Source organism: Ahaetulla prasina, chromosome 13 (genome assembly GCF_028640845.1).
Source record: "Ahaetulla prasina isolate Xishuangbanna chromosome 13, ASM2864084v1, whole genome shotgun sequence".
In the NCBI taxonomy this organism is placed as follows: Eukaryota; Metazoa; Chordata; class Lepidosauria; order Squamata; family Colubridae; genus Ahaetulla; species Ahaetulla prasina.
Window position 1 is genome coordinate 8,328,398 of NC_080551.1, and position 17,358 is coordinate 8,345,755.

The 17,358-nt window shown below is 44.8% G+C and overlaps 1 protein-coding gene across 1 annotated transcript in view; it reads left to right on the plus strand.

Annotated features, from left to right (window-relative positions):
- The first annotated feature begins 5,815 nt into the window (after positions 1–5,815).
- IGDCC3 (immunoglobulin superfamily DCC subclass member 3) overlaps positions 5,816–17,358 on the plus strand; it is a 119,812-nt gene continuing 108,269 nt past the window's right edge. The window contains 1 exon segment of the mRNA XM_058156338.1: positions 5,816–6,098. Coding sequence (XP_058012321.1) covers positions 5,927–6,098 — 172 coding nt within the window. The 5' untranslated portion in view covers positions 5,816–5,926.

Below are 17,358 nucleotides of genomic sequence, written 5' to 3' on the forward strand. Positions count from 1 at the left end.
CAAAATTCTGCTAATGCTCCAAAAAATCCACCCTGCTCCTGTTTCATGACTTGACCTATGTTAAAGGACTTACAGATGTTTCAGTTTCCCATTTAATATTATCATTTTATTTATGGCTATGAATGGAGCTGCAGTGCTTTCCGGTTTCCATGTCCTCCTCCTAAGTATCTTAAACATTAAGTGTGTCTCTGTGGTTAGGCTGCAGTATTGCAGGCAAACTCTACCCCCTGCCAGCAGTTCGATCCTAACAGCTCAAGGTTGACTCAGCCTTCCAGCCTTCTGAGGTTGGTATTAACATGAGGATCCAGATTGTTGGGGGCAAGATGCAAATAATGCTGATGTTGTAAACCAGTAACTGTCAGCAAGGAAGGTAATAAAATGTGGTCAAAAAAAAAAAAATCATTTAACAACTGTCCTGCTTAGCAACGGGAATTTTGGGCTCCATTGTGGTTGTGATTGGAGGATTACCTATACAACAATTCTCTTAACGAAGGCTAGTTAGCGATGAGAAAACTTGCACATAACCGATGGGTGAAGAAATGCCCAAATATTATTTACGAGACCGCCTTCTGCCACCGACCTGTGAGCTCCCACAGAGTGGGCCTGCTCAAGGTGCCGTCGACCAAACAATGTCGGTTGGCGGCCCCCAGGGGGAGGGCCTTCTCTGTGGCAGCACCGGCCCTTTGGAATGTGCTGCCTCCGGGGTTACGCCAACTCCCCGACCTCCGAACCTTCAAACGTGAACTGAAGACTTTATTATTTCATCGTGCGGGACTAGCCTAAGTATAATTTTAATTGTACTTTTAAATGGGTTTTACGTCGGTCTTTGACCGTTTTAGTTGATTTGGCCTATTAAATATTTGGTTTTAATTCGCTTTTAAAATTGGTATTTGTATTTGGTGTTTTAATATGGCTGTAAACCGCCCTGAGTCCTTTGGGAGAAGGGCAGTATAGAAATTAAATTATAAATAAATAAATAAATTTAAGAAATGTTAAGGACTGCAAGCCTGGCTGAATATTGGACTTGTTTCTGAATAAAATGTGTGTAGACACGACATGTCATCTTTTCAACGTTGCAATGTGTTTTGATTTGAAAGGTGTCATCTTTGCCAATCTGAGATTTTTCCCCCCTCCCCCCAGGCAGTGGCTTAAGTAACATACAGCCAATAAGTGACTAATTAGGAAAATGAGTGGCAATTCTCAATGAATCTTTTCATTGAATCGTTTCCATTTGCTAGAAGAGAAAACGGAGCCAACTCAATTTCATTTCTTTTTCCTTCTTTCTTTCTTTCTTTCTTTCTTTCTTTCTTTCTTTCTTTCTTTCTTTCTTTCTTTCTTTCTTTCTTTCTTTCTTTCTTTCTTTCTTTCTTTCTGGTGGTTTGACCTGGAGCTGTTTTTCAGTTCTTTTGAGGAGAATTTCAAGTCTTTTTTTTTTAAAAAAAAGTCAAAACAGGGAAAGAATCCGTCTTTCTCATTCCAGCTTGTCTCTTTGTGATGTTTCAGGCGTATTCCGCTGGGTCTGAGTTGGCCTCTAATGCAAACATTCTTCTGGCTTTCAAAAGCGGTTTTCCCACCCCACCGGAGGTGAGGTCAAAGGCCAAAGGTCTGCAGGGTTGCCTGCCCAGGAATGCTGTCTCTAACATTCCTCTTCCTATAATTTGGAGTGTCAAACAACCTGAATTGTTAAAGATCTGGAATCCGATAAGGCAGAATAATTGAGCCCAGAGCATTCTCTTGATGGGTTGGTAGACCCCCGTCTTTTGACTTGCTGCTTAATTGTTTGTTGGATTGACTTGTTGAATTCCTGGCCCACCCCACAATCAAGAGATCAGAGGAGTCTTCTTAGCATGTCTTTCTCCAGTTGTTGTCCTCTCCCCTGCCCTTTCCCCAAACAACCCTGTGAGGTAGGCTGGATTGAAAGCCGGTTACCAGCTGAATTGTAATTCTGGTGGACTTGAACCTGGATCAGCCTTATGTTGTCGTCCGCCAGCAGTCTGCGGAGCTGGCAACAGAGTCAGACAGCGATGAGGTTGAGGAAGAGCGTGGGCCAGTCCTGGAGGCTGGGGAAGGTCCAGATGAGGGCTCTGCATCGGAGGCTGAGGTGGGGCCAGGGCCATCGGGGAGTGAGGTGCGGACCCCAGAGCTTGACAGTAGTGAGGCAGAGGAACAGGAGGAGCTTGTTCCTAATGCATGCATGAGAAATGCTCCCAGAAGGCATAAGCAGCTCAAGCAAAGAGGACAACTCCAGAGTAGGGCCAAGAGATGATTGGCTCCTCCCATAAGGCTTAAAAGACCAGCAACAGCGTTTGGGCTTTGCCAGAAAACAACGTTGATAGCTTCCTCTTCTTGCATTTATTTTGTATCGATGTCGTCTGAACTTTTGCCGAGAAAGGCCTTTGGCAGTTTGCCTAATTTGACCAAGTTTGGTGATAGGACTGAGGAATTTGTGTTGAGAGGAAATTTGCTTTAATTTAGTTGAACTACGCTGAGAATGAAGTAATTCTCAGCTATTCGAATAAAGTTTGTTTGTTTTTACACTGACTGAGTTTCCTACTGCCTACTGGGGCCTGGATCAGAACACCTTAATCAAACACCATCATCGTTCCACCATCTACCTCTCACCAGTGTAAGTTGCAAAAGTAGGTTCTAGAGTTGCGTTTCTCAAAACCTTGGCAACTTGAAGATGTGTAGATGTCATCTCCCAGAATTCCCAAACCCCCATCTCTTCCTTGGAGAAGAGCAAAGAGAAGGTGCAGCAAGGATACCCCAAATGCCAATTCCAGGATCTCAAGTGCAGACAACAAACCAGGCCAAATGTTGCTACATTGGGGTTCCTCAAACTCATCCTTGCAAGGAATAATGGATGGAAACTGAACAAGGAGAGATTCAACCTGGAAATAAGGAGAAATTTTCAGACAGTGAGAACAATCAACCCACGGAACAAAAGTTGCCTTCGAAAGTTGTGGGAGCTTCATCACTGGAGGCTTTCAAGAAGAGACTGGGCTGCCCTCTGTCAGAAATGGTGTAGGGTCTCCTGCTTGTGCGGATGGTTGGACTAGATGACCTACAAGGTCCCTTCCAACTCTGTTAATCTGCAATCGGGAGGGGGGGAGGGAAGAGAGAGAGTGTGTGTGGGGGGGAGATCCTGATCTTTTGGGCCAAAGATTAGCAGGCAGGGCAAATTCGGGTGTTTTCCAGATTCCTCCTCCACCTTTAAGTGGCAACCCAGTTTGGATTAGGAGGGGATCAATTTGGAGTGTAATTTGAGAAGAGGCAGATGGAGAAACCAAGCAGGAAGGCAGGGATGCTGAGTTGTGGGTCAAAAGTAAAGGCAAAACTTTTCCAAACTCGGAGACTCAGTTTACCTTTAGCAGTCAAACTGAGAATAAACACACATTTGCTGCTTTTATTAACCCATTAATAAATATTTTGAAACATCGCCTTCCACCAGCTACGACAAAGTTACTGGCCTCTCTCTCTTTTTTTTTTAAAAGAACGAAAGCGCTACGGGTAGTTCTTGACTTATGACCACAGTTGAGCTCAAAATTTGTGTTGTTAAGCGAGACAGTTGTTAAGTGAATCTTGACCCCTTTTGCAAGCTTTCTTGCCACGGTTGTTAAGTGAATCGCTGAGGCAGTTACGTTAGTAACACGGATGTTAAGTGAATCTGGTTTCCCCATTGACTTTGCTTGTCAGATGGCCGCAAAAGAGGATCACACTGCAACCGTCATAAATGTGAGTCAGTACATCTGAATGTAAATCATGTGACCATGGGGATGCTGCTACGGTCATAAGTGTGAAAAAAACACCATCGTTAAGTCCCTTTTTTTCATTGCTGTTATAACTTCAAACAGTCACTAAATGAACAGGACTTGCTTTTGTCAAAACCGGAAGTAAAGATGAGGTCATGTGTCCATGGGATGCTGCAAATGGCCGTAAGCACAACCTGGCTACCAAACAATCAAAGTGCTGTCACGTGATTGGAGGGAGGATCATGGCCTCTTCGAATTGAGGTCATAAGTATCCCCAGGTACATCTATCAGAACAGTTGTGGCCCGCCAGCGGCCAGCGGAAATGGCAGCAGATTTGGACAGTGAGGAGGTTGGGGAGGAACATGGGTCAGTCCTGGAGTTTGGGGAAGGCTCGGATGATGGCTCTGCATCAGAGGCAGAGAGAGGGCCCGGGCCAGATGCCAGTTATCAGCTGCCTTCGGAGTCAGACATCGGTGAGGCAGATAAATAGCTGGAGCCTGTTCCCAGTATGCACATGCACCGAGTTGCCAGATGAAAGGAATAGCTAAAGAATAAGGGTCGACTTGGGAGTAAGGCCACAGGTGGACAATGAATGGTCCCTACCAGAGGGAATAAAAGAGGAGCGAAAGGGGAGTGGAGTTTGCAGGAGACAATTCGTTCATACTTGCATTCTTGCCAAGTATTGTAAGCGTCTGAAAGATATCACCCTGGCCACTCTCCAAGCCTGATAAAGGTCGGTAATTGTGAACTATCTTGAAGGACTGTGGGAGAGGAAAGACTTTGGTGGAGAGGAATTCACTGTAAATTAAATAAAAGAGGTTTATCGGGACTCGGACTCAAGGCTTCGTGCTGCTGGGGAAGCCTAAGTCAGAACAAGAACTTTGAATGGTCGCTAAGCACCCAGTCGTAAGTCCAGGACATTTTGCAAAATGGTTTTGTTTTTCTTGGCAATGCTGAGGGCTAGAAACATGTTTCCTTTTTAGAGCCCGACAGTTTAAGACTTTAAGATCCTTTAGGAAGCTCCAGGATTGTTTGTTTGATCTCCCATCTTCTGAGCAGAAGCTCCTTGGCATGTTTTCCCCAGCGCAAACATTGGGAGCTCCCCCGCTTTCGTTGTTTCTTTTTTCCTGTGGGCTTCAAAAGGACTTTGCCTCTTTTTCAGTAATACTGGAAATGTAAATGTAAAGGAGGGACTTCTTGACATTTATGGTGGACAGATGACAAAGCAAAGAAATATTGGTGTAGGATTCATATTGTAATACAGAAAATTCTTAAAGTGAATATGAAGATAAAACTTTTCTTTCGGGCTTAATGTAAAAAGACTTGGAAAAAGAATTTGGAACTTGGATGCTGTATCTACCTATCTCTGTCTGTCTGTCTGTCTGTCTACCTACTTATCTACCTACCTACCTACCTACCTACCTACCTACCTACCTGCCTGCCTGCCTGCCTGCCTGTCTGTCTGTCTGTCTGTCTGTCTGTCTGTCAATCTATCATATTTTATGGACTTTAAGACACACTTTTTTGTCTCTCAAAAGGGTGAAAATGTCTTTGCATCTTATATACCGAATATTGCCAAAGCCCCGCCCACCCGCTGACGGGTTTTTTTGGCCTCCACAAGCCCCATTTTAGGGCCTTTTTTGGCCCATTTTCGGGTCTTTTCAGCCCATTTTCGAGGCTTTTTTCAGCTCATTTTTGAGGCTTTTTTCAGCTCATTTTCAAGGCTTTTTTTTGGCCCATTTCCAAAGATTTTTTTAGTCTGTTTTTGAGGCTTTTTTGGTCAATTTTTTGGGAAAAAACGTGGCTAGTTTAAACTACTATGTAAAACTAAAAAGTTGATGTTATTACTCTATTCCATTGCACAAAAGGAAGTCGGAAATCAATGCCTTTTCTTTCTTTTTCCCCCTTCTCTTCCACACTTTTCTCTTTTCCTTCCCTATCTTCCCTTCTTTTTGCTTTTTAATTTATTTTTTGTATATCATAAATTAATAAAATTGTTATAATATATAAAATGACCTTTTCTCTTCTCTTTTATTCCAGATTTTGGCTTCTCCACCGAGCTGGCGTTCACCGTTGAGCCCAGTGACCAGATTGCTGTGCAGGAACAGCCGCTGGCCTTGGATTGCCAAGTGGAAGGGATTCAACCCATTAGCATCACGTGGCGGAAGAACGGGATGTTGGTGGCAGAGGGCGAGGAGCCCTTGACGCTGGCCAATGGCTCCCTCTACTTCTCCCACTTCCGGAAGCTGAAGGAGGACGGCACTTCCGACGAAGGGGAATATGGTTGCATGGCCCGGAACCGCTTCGGTTTGTTGGTGAGCAGGAAAGCCCGGATTCAGGCAGCAAGTAAGTGGTCCTTCCTTCTCAATCCAAGGGACATGTCTATGGAGCTTCTCAGTCATCGAGGTTTTCGTGGTATTTATTTAGTCAGTCAAACACAACAGTATATATAAGTATAAGCATGAAATAACCACACAAAATGAATACAACTAAAGGGAACATTAGGACAGGAATGGTAGGCACGCTGGTGCTCTTATGCACGCCCCTTACAGAGGAATGGGATGAGGTCAACAGTAGACAGTCTTAGGTTAAAGTTTTGGGGATTTTGGGATAAGACCACCGAGTCAGGTAGTGCATTCCAGGCATTAACAACTCTGTTACTAAAGTCTTATTTTCTGCAATCGAGATTGGAGCGGTTCACTTTAAGTTTTAATCTATTGTGTGCTCTTGTATTGTTGTGGTTGAAGCTGAAGTAGTCTTCGACAGGAAGGACATTGTAGCAGATGATTTTATGAGTAATGCTCAGGTCATGCCGAAGGCGGCGGAGTTCTAAATTTTCTAAATCCAGAATTTGTTTCACTTCTCATCCAAGGAGCTTCTTCAGCTCTGACAGGATAGTGGAAGGATTTATATTCCTTGTAGACAGCTGGTCATTTGCATCCTTTTAGAGGGTTATTGAGGCACTTGGAGGTTTATCTGTGTCCTCAGGGTCACCTGAGTTAGTGCTCCTGGTTCCTGCAGTCTGCAATTTTTCCTCTGAAAATCCATTCCTACTCCCACACCATTCAAAAAGCTGTTCATCCCAAATTGTATAGCTGTCTATAGCAGGGGTCTCCAACCTTGGTCTCTTTAAGACTTGTGGACCTCCTGACTAGCTGCGGAACTCAGTTTTTCTTCTAAATCTATCAATCGGCAACAATGTACCCTGATTCTGTAATGTAAGAACATCTCAGCTTCTATCAGGATAGTAAAACAAGTGTCTGATCTTTGTGAGAGCAAAGGGATTTGGAGAGCTGTGTGAACAAGGCCTCTAGCAATCCCAGAACTTGTGTTAGTGTTAAAAGAAGCTTAGCATTTGAAGATAAACGCTGCAATTTTTCAGGTACCTTCTCATGCATGATAAAATAGGCAAAAAGGAAGAGAAATTAGAAAAACCAGACATGTAACTAGGTCATAGGCTCTGGAGAGCAGAAGTATAGCTGTGAATTTATATATATATAAATAGGCATGCTTCGCTAACATTTATTTTAATCCATTACCACTCGTACTTCTTTGGAAAGCTTAGAATGACTGAATTAGCTATCAGTCAACTTCCAATCTAATTATGAGTCCATTGTTAAGTCTGTTCTCTTGTCATTTCTGCACGGATCTGCATTTTTTAAAAAAATCTGCATCAAACATGCCTCTTAATACACAATATTCTGTCTCTTTTAAATCTCCATTTATAATGTATACAGTATGCTGACTGGGATTGAGGATGGGGTTGGAACATAGAGAGCAGGTATAAAACCAGTGGCCAACAATATAGGGAGATGCCAATTTGCTTGCGATTTGGGGGGGTCAGCCCCACAGGTATTCCATTTGACAGCCTTCGAAACCTGAGCCACTGAAGGGTATCTCTCACCCACCTATCCCCCTGCTCCAACTTTGGACAAATTCAGCAAAGAAGGTGAGAATCTAGTATGTCAGACTCAGTGAATTGCAAGAAATCTTTATGTGGAGTCTTTGGTGGTCTCTGGGCTTGTTTGTATGCAATATTGGTAGGGCAGGGCAAACGACTATTATGTATATAAACAAAGAATAAACCCCATGCTCACTAACACAGTGTCATTGTTATTATTTAGCATTTGGTGAGAACATGTCAGAAGAGAAGCAAATATATATATATATGTTTTCATAGGTTTTCATGGATATATGTATGCAAATGTATGTACATTTGTACATACATTTGTATGTACATATACAAATGTACATATGTATGTACCAAAACCTGCATACACTCACTCACTCTCTCTCTCTCTCTCTCTCTCTCTCTCTCTCTCTCTCTCTCTCTCTCTCTCTCTCCACATAATTATAATTTACTCTGCGGAACACTTAATTCCCACAGCACTATCTTAGGCCTAAGAACTTTACCCAGGTAGTAGGCTGTGATCATGTTTCCCATCTTCTCATCTTTCCTACTATCTTTGCCTCTTGGTATCTTATAATTGATCACTTGTTGTTTATGATTAATGATTGTAACTGATTTATGGTCTGTGACCTATCATTTTGTTACTGTATGTCTGTACACTGAAGAGCTTATGTACCAAAGACAAATTCCTTGTGTATCCAATCACGCCTGGCCAATAAAGAATTTTTTCTATTCTATTCTATTCTATTCTATTCTATTCTATTCTATTCTATTCTATTCTATTCTATTCTATTCTATTCTATTCCATTCCCTATTCCTATTCTTATTCCATTCCATTCCATTCCATTCCATTCCCTATTCCTATTCTATTCCATTCCATTCCATTCCGTGTTCTGTTCTGTTCTCTTCTGTTCTGTTCTCTTCTGTTCTCTTCTATTCCATTTTTTATTTCTATTTCTACTCTACTCTACTTCACTCCACTCCACTCCACTTCATTCCATTCCATTCCATTCCATGAAGACCCAAATTGTTGGGGGCAGTATGCTGACTTTGTACACCACTTAGACAGGGCTGTAGAGCACTGTGAAGCGGTATATAAGTCTAAGTGCTATTGCTATTCCATTCCATAAGTAAAACTTCTATGGAAGTATGGCAGTGTCCTCATAACCGGTTGTTCAGTTTAGCTATCCAGGCGATGGCCTCTGGCGTTGCTTCATTCAGATCTTCGAGGGGTCCAGACAATGCACTGATGATGTTGCCTAGTTGGGTGGCAAAACGTCTTCAGGCAAACTCAGAGGACTCCAGGAACTTCACAAATCAACTATGAACCACATGCAATTATCTCTTATTGGTTATTTGGTAATCTGTGCAGTTCTTAAGGTTCTCTGAACTTGGTTGTTGGCTTGCAGACATTTTGACTTGGAAATGTTTCATTACTCAAGTAGGTGGCAACATCAAAGCCCTCATGGTACACTGATGATGTTACCTGGACTGGTAATAAAACGTCCGCAAGCTGAGAGAGCCCCAAGGATCCCACAGCTCAGCCCCAAGTTACAGAGATTTTCTTCCATTATGTTCCACGCTGCCCAAAGTGGAGGGAGACTCATTTTTTGAACCTAAGAATCAGAACCACGTTATTCGGCAAGCTATGGGGAAACAAATCTTTATAAGTCATCCAGAGTCACCCCAACACCAGATGGGCAGCAAATAAGTCTAATAAATATTTGAAACTGTTGTCTGGTTAGCCATCACTATAGGTAACCTGTGCACATCCCCAGTGTCAAAAAAAACATGACCATGGGTTAAGTTGCAGTTAAGAAGAATTATTGCTCAAGCAATAATGAGAATACATGAGAATCTAGACAACTAAGGTTCAATACTCAATTGGCACCAGATAAGAGTCAATAGAATTGATTCATGTGAGATAAAATGAAGATCATGTGAAGTATTAATACCACTTTATAATGCCTTGGTAAGGCCACACTTGGAATACTGCATCCCGTTTTGGTTGCCATGATGTAAAAAAAGATGTTGCGACTTTAGAAAGAGTGCAGAGAAGAGCAACAAAGATGAGGCTAAAACGTATAAAGAACGGTTGCAGGAACTGGGTATGTCTAGTTTAATGAAAAGCAGGACTAGGGGGACACATGATAGCAGTCTTCCAATATCTCAGGGGTTGCCACAAAGAAGAGGGAGTCAAGCTATTTTCCAAAGCACCTGAGGGTAGAACAAGAAGCAACGGGTGGAAACTAATCAAGGAGAGAAGCAACTTAGAACTAAGGAGGAATTTCCTGACAGTGAGAACAATTCATCAGTGGAACAACTTGCTTCCTGAAGTTGTGAATGCCCCAACACTGGAAGTTTTTAAGAAGATGTTGGATAACCATTTGTCTGAAGTGGTGTAGAGTTTCCTACCTAAGCAAGGGGTTGGACTATAAGATCTCCAAGGTCCCTTCCAACTCTTTTATTCTATCTCTATCTCTAATCAAGGAGTTCAAGAGGGGTTGGACATAGGATACTTGTGGGAATGTGATGATTCTAGGCTGATGACTGGCTTAACTCCGACCTTCCAGCTCTGCTTGCTGTTCTCCTACTACAGGGATGGTCGTAATCTCACCATCCCAGCATCTCTCTCTTTTTCTCTCTGGAGAACTTAATCAAAATCGCTTCTTTTTGGCAATCAGTTTCCAAGGCGAGTTCTCTCTTTCACCCAGCCGAATGAAAACAGGTCAGGGAAAAATGCCAGATAATGTTTTTTTTTTCGCAGCGCCCTCTGATGCCCGTTAGCAGGCTGGGGGACAGGTTCTCTTCCCCTCCGTGGCCTGTTTGTCAAAGAGAGGCAAGTGCTTGAAACTTAATTTTTTAACAGTTGGGTCGCTGTTGCCTGGGGAGGGGGAGATGTCAGCATCCCTTGCTAAATAGCCCCATTAAGCCTGAACCTGGGATCTTCCCTTCGGTTACTCCCCACCCACCCCCGCCTGCCCCTCTCCCCTGTCTTGGCAGGAGCAGATGGCCTCTTGAATGCAGCTCGGGAGACGGCACAGTTTCCCCTGTTCCTTTGTTTCCCCCCCTCATTCTTCGGGACTGAATAGAGAAAGCCCTGCCAAAGGAAAGGCAGATTCTACTCGCTGAGCCCAGCCTGGGAGACGACAACGCACCAAAGGATGCGGAGGCTCTCGAGAGGATTGAGGAAGGGGGCCTCGTTGCTCCACAGGGCTCCCATCCTTAAGAGGAGAGGGGAAAATTCCCCAGAACACACACACACACACACACACACACACACACACACACACACACAACTAGTATGTCCTTTTCATTCAATTGTCGTCTCCCCACCCACCCCGCCTGCCCCTCTCCCTGTCTTGGCAGGAGCAGATGGCCTCTTGAATGCAGCTCAGGAGACGGCACAGTTTCCCCTGTTCCTTTGTTTCCCCTCATTCTTCGGGACTGAATAGAAAGCCCTGCCAAAGGAAAGGCAGATTCTACTCGCTGAGCCCAGCCTGGGAGACGACAACGCACCAAAGGATGCGGAGGCTCTCGAGAGGATTGAGGAAGGGGCCTCGTTGCTCCACAGGGCTCCCATCCTTAAGAGGAGAGGAAAATTCCCAGAACACACACACAACTAGTATGTCCTTTTCATTCAATTGTCGTCTCCCCACCCACCCCGCCTGCCCCTCTCCCTGTCTTGGCAGGAGCAGATGGCCTCTTGAATGCAGCTCAGGAGACAGCACAGTTTCCCCTGTTCCTTTGTTTCCCCTCATTCTTCGGGACTGAATAGAAAGCCCTGCCAAAGGAAAGGCAGATTCTACTCGCTGAGCCCAGCCTGGGAGACGACAACGCACCAAAGGATGCGGAGGCTCTCGAGAGGATTGAGGAAGGGGCCTCGTTGCTCCACAGGGCTCCCATCCTTAAGAGGAGAGGAAAATTCCCAGAACACACACACACACACACACACACACACACAACTAGTATGTCCTTTTCATTCAATTGTCGTCTCCCCACCCACCCCGCCTGCCCCTCTCCCTGTCTTGGCAGGAGCAGATGGCCTCTTGAATGCAGCTCAGGAGACGGCACAGTTTCCCCTGTTCCTTTGTTTCCCCTCATTCTTCGGGACTGAATAGAAAGCCCTGCCAAAGGAAAGGCAGATTCTACTCGCTGAGCCCAGCCTGGGAGACGACAACGCACCAAAGGATGCGGAGGCTCTCGAGAGGATTGAGGAAGGGGCCTCGTTGCTCCACAGGGCTCCCATCCTTAAGAGGAGAGGAAAATTCCCAGAACACACACACAACTAGTATGTCCTTTTCATTCAATTGTCGTCTCCCCACCCACCCCGCCTGCCCCTCTCCCCTGTCTTGGCAGGAGCAGATGGCCTCTTGAATGCAGCTCGGGAGACGGCACAGTTTCCCCTGTTCCTTTGTTTCCCCCCCTCATTCTTCGGGACTGAATAGAGAAAGCCCTGCCAAAGGAAAGGCAGATTCTACTCGCTGAGCCCAGCCTGGGAGACGACAACGCACCAAAGGATGCGGAGGCTCTCGAGAGGATTGAGGAAGGGGGCCTCGTTGCTCCACAGGGCTCCCATCCTTAAGAGGAGAGGGGAAAATTCCCCAGAACACACACACACACACACACACACACACACACACACACACACAACTAGTATGTCCTTTTCATTCAATTGTCGTCTCCCCCACCCCACCTCTCTGTCCTTCCTTTTCAATTTTTCCTGTGTAGAAAAGGTGTACAGGGTGGGATGGTCTCTCCACTTGCTCTTTCCCATGGCATTGATTGCTTCTGTAGCTCAGGGGAGGGGCCGGGGGTGGTGGTAGTGGGGAGGACACAGGAAGGTTGCAATGTAAACCAGATGTAGGTAGTTTTCTCTCCCGTCCTTCTGCTTCTCCCATCACGAGAAGAGAAGGTTTTACCGTACATTTATTTGTTTATTATTTCAGGCGATGCCCCACCACTACCACCAGCAGCAGGCTGCCCCGTAAGAGGGACCTGAGCGAACAATAAAAAATAAATCAGGATAGAAAATGGAAGGGAGGGGAGGAATGATGTGCATCTAGGAATGTTGTTGATTTAGTTCAGAACCCAAAGGGGCTTCCTTCCCCCCAAAACAACAACAACAACAACAACAACAACTGGACTTTCTTTGGGTTTATCTCTGGAAACATCTCGCTTCTCATCCAAGAAGCTTCTTCAAGACTGAAGATGCTTCTTGGATGAGAAGGGAAACATTTTCAAAGGGAAAAAAAAAGCCAAGAAAGACCAGTTGCCATTTTTTGTGGGGGCGGGGAGGGAGAAAGCACCTTTGGGACAACCATGATCCGGAAGGGGGAGAATCTCGGTAGAGATTTAGTTCTGAAAATTTGCTGAAAAGGAAGATCTCAGTCCGGTTCCTGACTGTGGAAAAAGAAAGGGGTACCATACTTTTCAGAGTAGAAGACACACTTCCCACCCACCCCCAAAAGAGGGTGGAAATGTTGGTGCATCTTATACACCGAATACAGCCAATTTTGGCCTCCCGAATCCCCTGCTCTACGCATCCCGTTTTTGCAAAAAAATGGGGCACGCAGAGGCTTTGGGAGGCCTGCTGGGTGGTCCTGGGGGCTGGGGAGGGAAAAAACCCCCCATTTTTTGCAAAAACAGCTCCGTTTTTGGCCTCCCAAACCCCCCATGCATCACATTTTTGCTCTCCCCAGACCCCAGGAGCACTCTGCAGGCCTCCCAAACCCTCTGTGCAACCTATTTTTGCGAAAAACAAGACGCACAGAGCATTTGGGAGGCCTGCAGAGAGCTCCTGGGGACCGGGGAGGGCAAAAACTTTTTTTCTTGTTTACCTCTTTGAAATCTTGGTGTGTCTTATACTCTGGTGCGTCTTATTGTCTGAAAAATATGGTAAATGTCAGGAGTCCTTCATAATTTGGAAGCAGCACAGAGAAAAAAGTGTTCTCCAGATCAACCTCAGACAGTAGCAGGGAATTTGTAAAGAATTTCTTTCACGGAATGTAGTGCTTAGACCGTTTCTAGGGAGTCTTCAGAGCAAAGCTAGACCCAAATTTTGTGCTGCTGGGAAGCAGAAATATGCCCATCAATTTCCTGATCCAAAGTCCCTTCGCTGCATTGTTCGGTTCCATTACGTTGTGTTGTGTTCTGAAGTTGTGTTGAATTAAAATAATGAAATAAGATGCTGTGCCAGCAAAGCACCAATCTCTAGCGGGCATGGATTATATAGTAGACTTTCTTTTTTTTCTTTTTTTAATTTGAATTTATATCCCGCCCTTCTCCAAAGACTCAGGGCGGCTTACATTGTGTTAAGCAATAGTCTCATCCATTTGTATATTATATACAAAGTCAACTTTATTGCCCCCAACAATCTGGGTCCTCATTTTACCTACCTTATAAAGGATGGAAGGCTGAGTCAACCTTGGGCCTGGTGGGACTAGAACCTGCAGTAATTGCAAGCAGCTGTGTTAATAACAGACTGCTTAGTCTGTTGAGCCACCAGAGGCTCTGGGTTTACTATACAGTAGACCAGGTCCTGTTCAACAAAGTCAAGATGCTGAGCAGACACACAGATAAAAGAGCCAAAACTTCATTAGACTTTTGTGATTGCCCTCTTGATTTACAGGCCCATACTCCAAAGTTAGCCCTGTGGCTACTAGAGTACTAATGGGAGCCTAATCCCTTCAGTATTCAGTAATTACCAACAGGAAGAATCCATGAAATTTATCATAAAGTCAGAGGTTTCTGGTAAACAGTGGTTAAGCATGGCATTTTGCCACCACATTTTGGGAGTTAAGGATCCTAACCGTAACTTGAGTTTTCTGGCAAGACCAGCTACCTTTCCAGCCCTTAAACCAGATGAGAAAAAGAGCAGTTAAGCAGGGAAAGGACAGCAAATTCGATGTAGTGGTTTTAGCCCCAGATTAGAAAGGGGTGGGGGGTGGGGGCATGAATTCTAGTTACATCTTAGATCCGAACTGGCCGGGTGACTTTCGACCAGTCCATCTCTCTAAGCCCTAGGCCGAAGCAGGGGTGAGCAAATCGCTTCCAGAAAAATCTAGTCAAGAAGATTGTATGGACTAGTACAGAAAACCGCCAGGAAGCAAGATCAAAAATAAAAGGAGGAGGAAGGAAGGAAGGAAGGAAGGAAGAAGGAAGGAAGAAGGAAGGAAGGAAGGAAGGAAGGAAGGAAGGAAGGAAGGAAGGAAGGAAGGAAGGAAGGAAGGAAGGAGTGGAAGGGAGGGAAAAAAGGAGGGAGGGAAGGAAGGAGACAGGTGTGGAAGGGAGGAGGAAGGAAGGAAGGAGACAGGTGTGGAAGGGAGGGAAAATGGGAAGGAAGGAAGGAAGGAAGGAAGGAGACAGATGTGGAAGGGAGGGAGGAAGGAAGGAAGGAAAGGAAGGAAGGAAGGAAGGAAGGAAGGAGAGGAATGGAAGGGAGGGAAAAAGGAGGGAGGAAGGAGGGAGGGAAGGAAGGAAGGAGACAGGTGTGGAAGGGAGGGTGGGAGGGAGGAAGGAGGAGGGGAAGAAGGAAGGAGATAGGTGTGAAAGGGAGGGAAAAATGGGAAGGAAGGAAGGAAGGAAGGAAGGAAGGAAGGAAGGAAGGAAGGAAGGAAGGAAGGAAGGAGACAGGTGTGGAAGAGAGGGAGGGCGGGAGGGTTAGTTGGGAATTTTAGTTTCTAGAGGTTCTACTTTCTTTTACTTTTATGTCACCCAGAGTCACTTTCTAGGGGAGAGGGGCAGCATAGTAATTTAATAAATTAAAATTAAAAGGTACATCTGACCTAGAATTCACTTCATCTTCAATTCCACTTCTATTTTAAAACTTAAGTCATGCGCCACATCCCAAATTTGGTCTTCCCTATGTAGAAAACTTAATATTACTGGGTATTTAAGTCAAAAACAGCATCTTAGTAATACGTCTCACCGGGGTTGTCGGGATTGTTTAAACCAGGGGGTCTCCAACCTTGGTCCCTTTAAGACTTGTGGACTTCAACTCCCAGAGTTCCTCAGCCAGCAAAGTCCACAAGTCTTAAAGGGACCAAGGTTGGAGACCCCCTGGTTTAAAACATCTGGAGGGCATCCGTTTTGTGAGACCCGACCACGAAGGCCATCAAGAAAACTTTTTCATGGTCCTGCAGTCTGAACTAGAAGCTTCCTTCATTTGTTCCTCTGGGCCCAGAAGCATGTATGGAGGGGGAGCCGGGGAGGGGAAATATTTTATTCTGCTTTGCTTTTAGACGCTAAAAGGTACGGGGGCAACTGTCAACCTTCAACGGCACATAATTTCGACCAAATCTGGCTTTCGGCCAGCGATAATAAATCCCTTAGTGTTGGAATAACAGACAAAGCACACTTTCTGATGTTCCCTGGCATAATTACCATTTACCGGAGGCTCTTTTATGGCAGCCCTTTTCTCTTGCAAATGCCACCCCACTTGCCAAAGTCAATCTCTCCCCCCCCCACCGCACCCTCTCCCCAACATAATAATTGTGAGGCTGGGGGGGGGGGACCAGATAAGTCGCCTGCGTTTCTTTACAGAAAAACATGAGTGACATTTTGACAAGCTGATGGGATGGCAGGTACTTTCCTGAAAATGTGAAATCCTTCATTTGAATCCCATTTAGACCCAACGGCAGGCTTTTTCAATGGGTCCTAAATAGAGGAACACCCCTCCCCCCTTTTTAAGAGTGACTTTTAAAACAGGACTTACACACACCCCCACTCCCCAAACTTCCTAGCGATTGAGCAGGGGAGGGGCTGTCGCAGAATAATTCTCAGCCTCCCTCCCGATTCCCAAGGGCTCGGTCCCTCCTCACTGCATCCCTAAATGCTCCGTTGAAAAGCTGCAAGTTTTCTTGACTGTCGCGTCTAAAAAGGCAGTTGACGAGAAATTCCACGTTAATCCCCAAAGCTTAATTTAAAAAAGAAAAAAAAAAGTCATCCGAAGTGCCTCCTTCGTTTGGGTCTGAAAGTTACACACTGCCTTTCAAAAATAAAACGTTTTGCAAGATTGCAACGATGGCGGCTGCAGTCGCTGCTGTCATTTTTGCATTTTGCAAAATTCGGCTTAGTTGTACTTTGAGTCCTTCAGGAAATGATCTTGCCAAGTTTTCTTGTCTGTAGAGATACTCAGTCATCCGGGTCATGGTTGTCCCAAAGGTGCTTTTTTTTTTTCAGAAGGCAGTTGGACTTTCTGGTTTTTTCCTTTTGAAGACATTTCGCTTCTCATCCAAGAAGCTTTTTCAGCTCTGATTGCCACCATCCTGTCAGAGCTGAAGAAGCTTCTTGGATGAGAAGCGAAACGTCTTCAAAAGGAAAAAAACAAGAAAATCCAGTTGCCTTCTGAAATAAAAAAAAAAAACACCTTTGCCATCTTCTTTTATGCAAATGTTTGTTTAGTTATTTACTTATCAAATTTAGATAGAGGCAGTCCTTGTCTTACGACCGCAACTGAGCCCAGAATTCCTGAAGGTAAGCAAGACATTTGTTAAATGAATTTTGCCCCATTTTATAACCTTTCTTGTCATATGTGTTAAGTGAATCCCTGCAGTTGTTAAGTTAGTAGCAAGGACGTTAAGTGAATCTGGCTTCCCCATTGGTTTTGCTTGTCAGAAGGTCGCAAAAAGGGATCACGTGACCCCTGCAACCGTCATAAATAGGAGCCAGTTGCCGAGCATCCGAATTTTGATC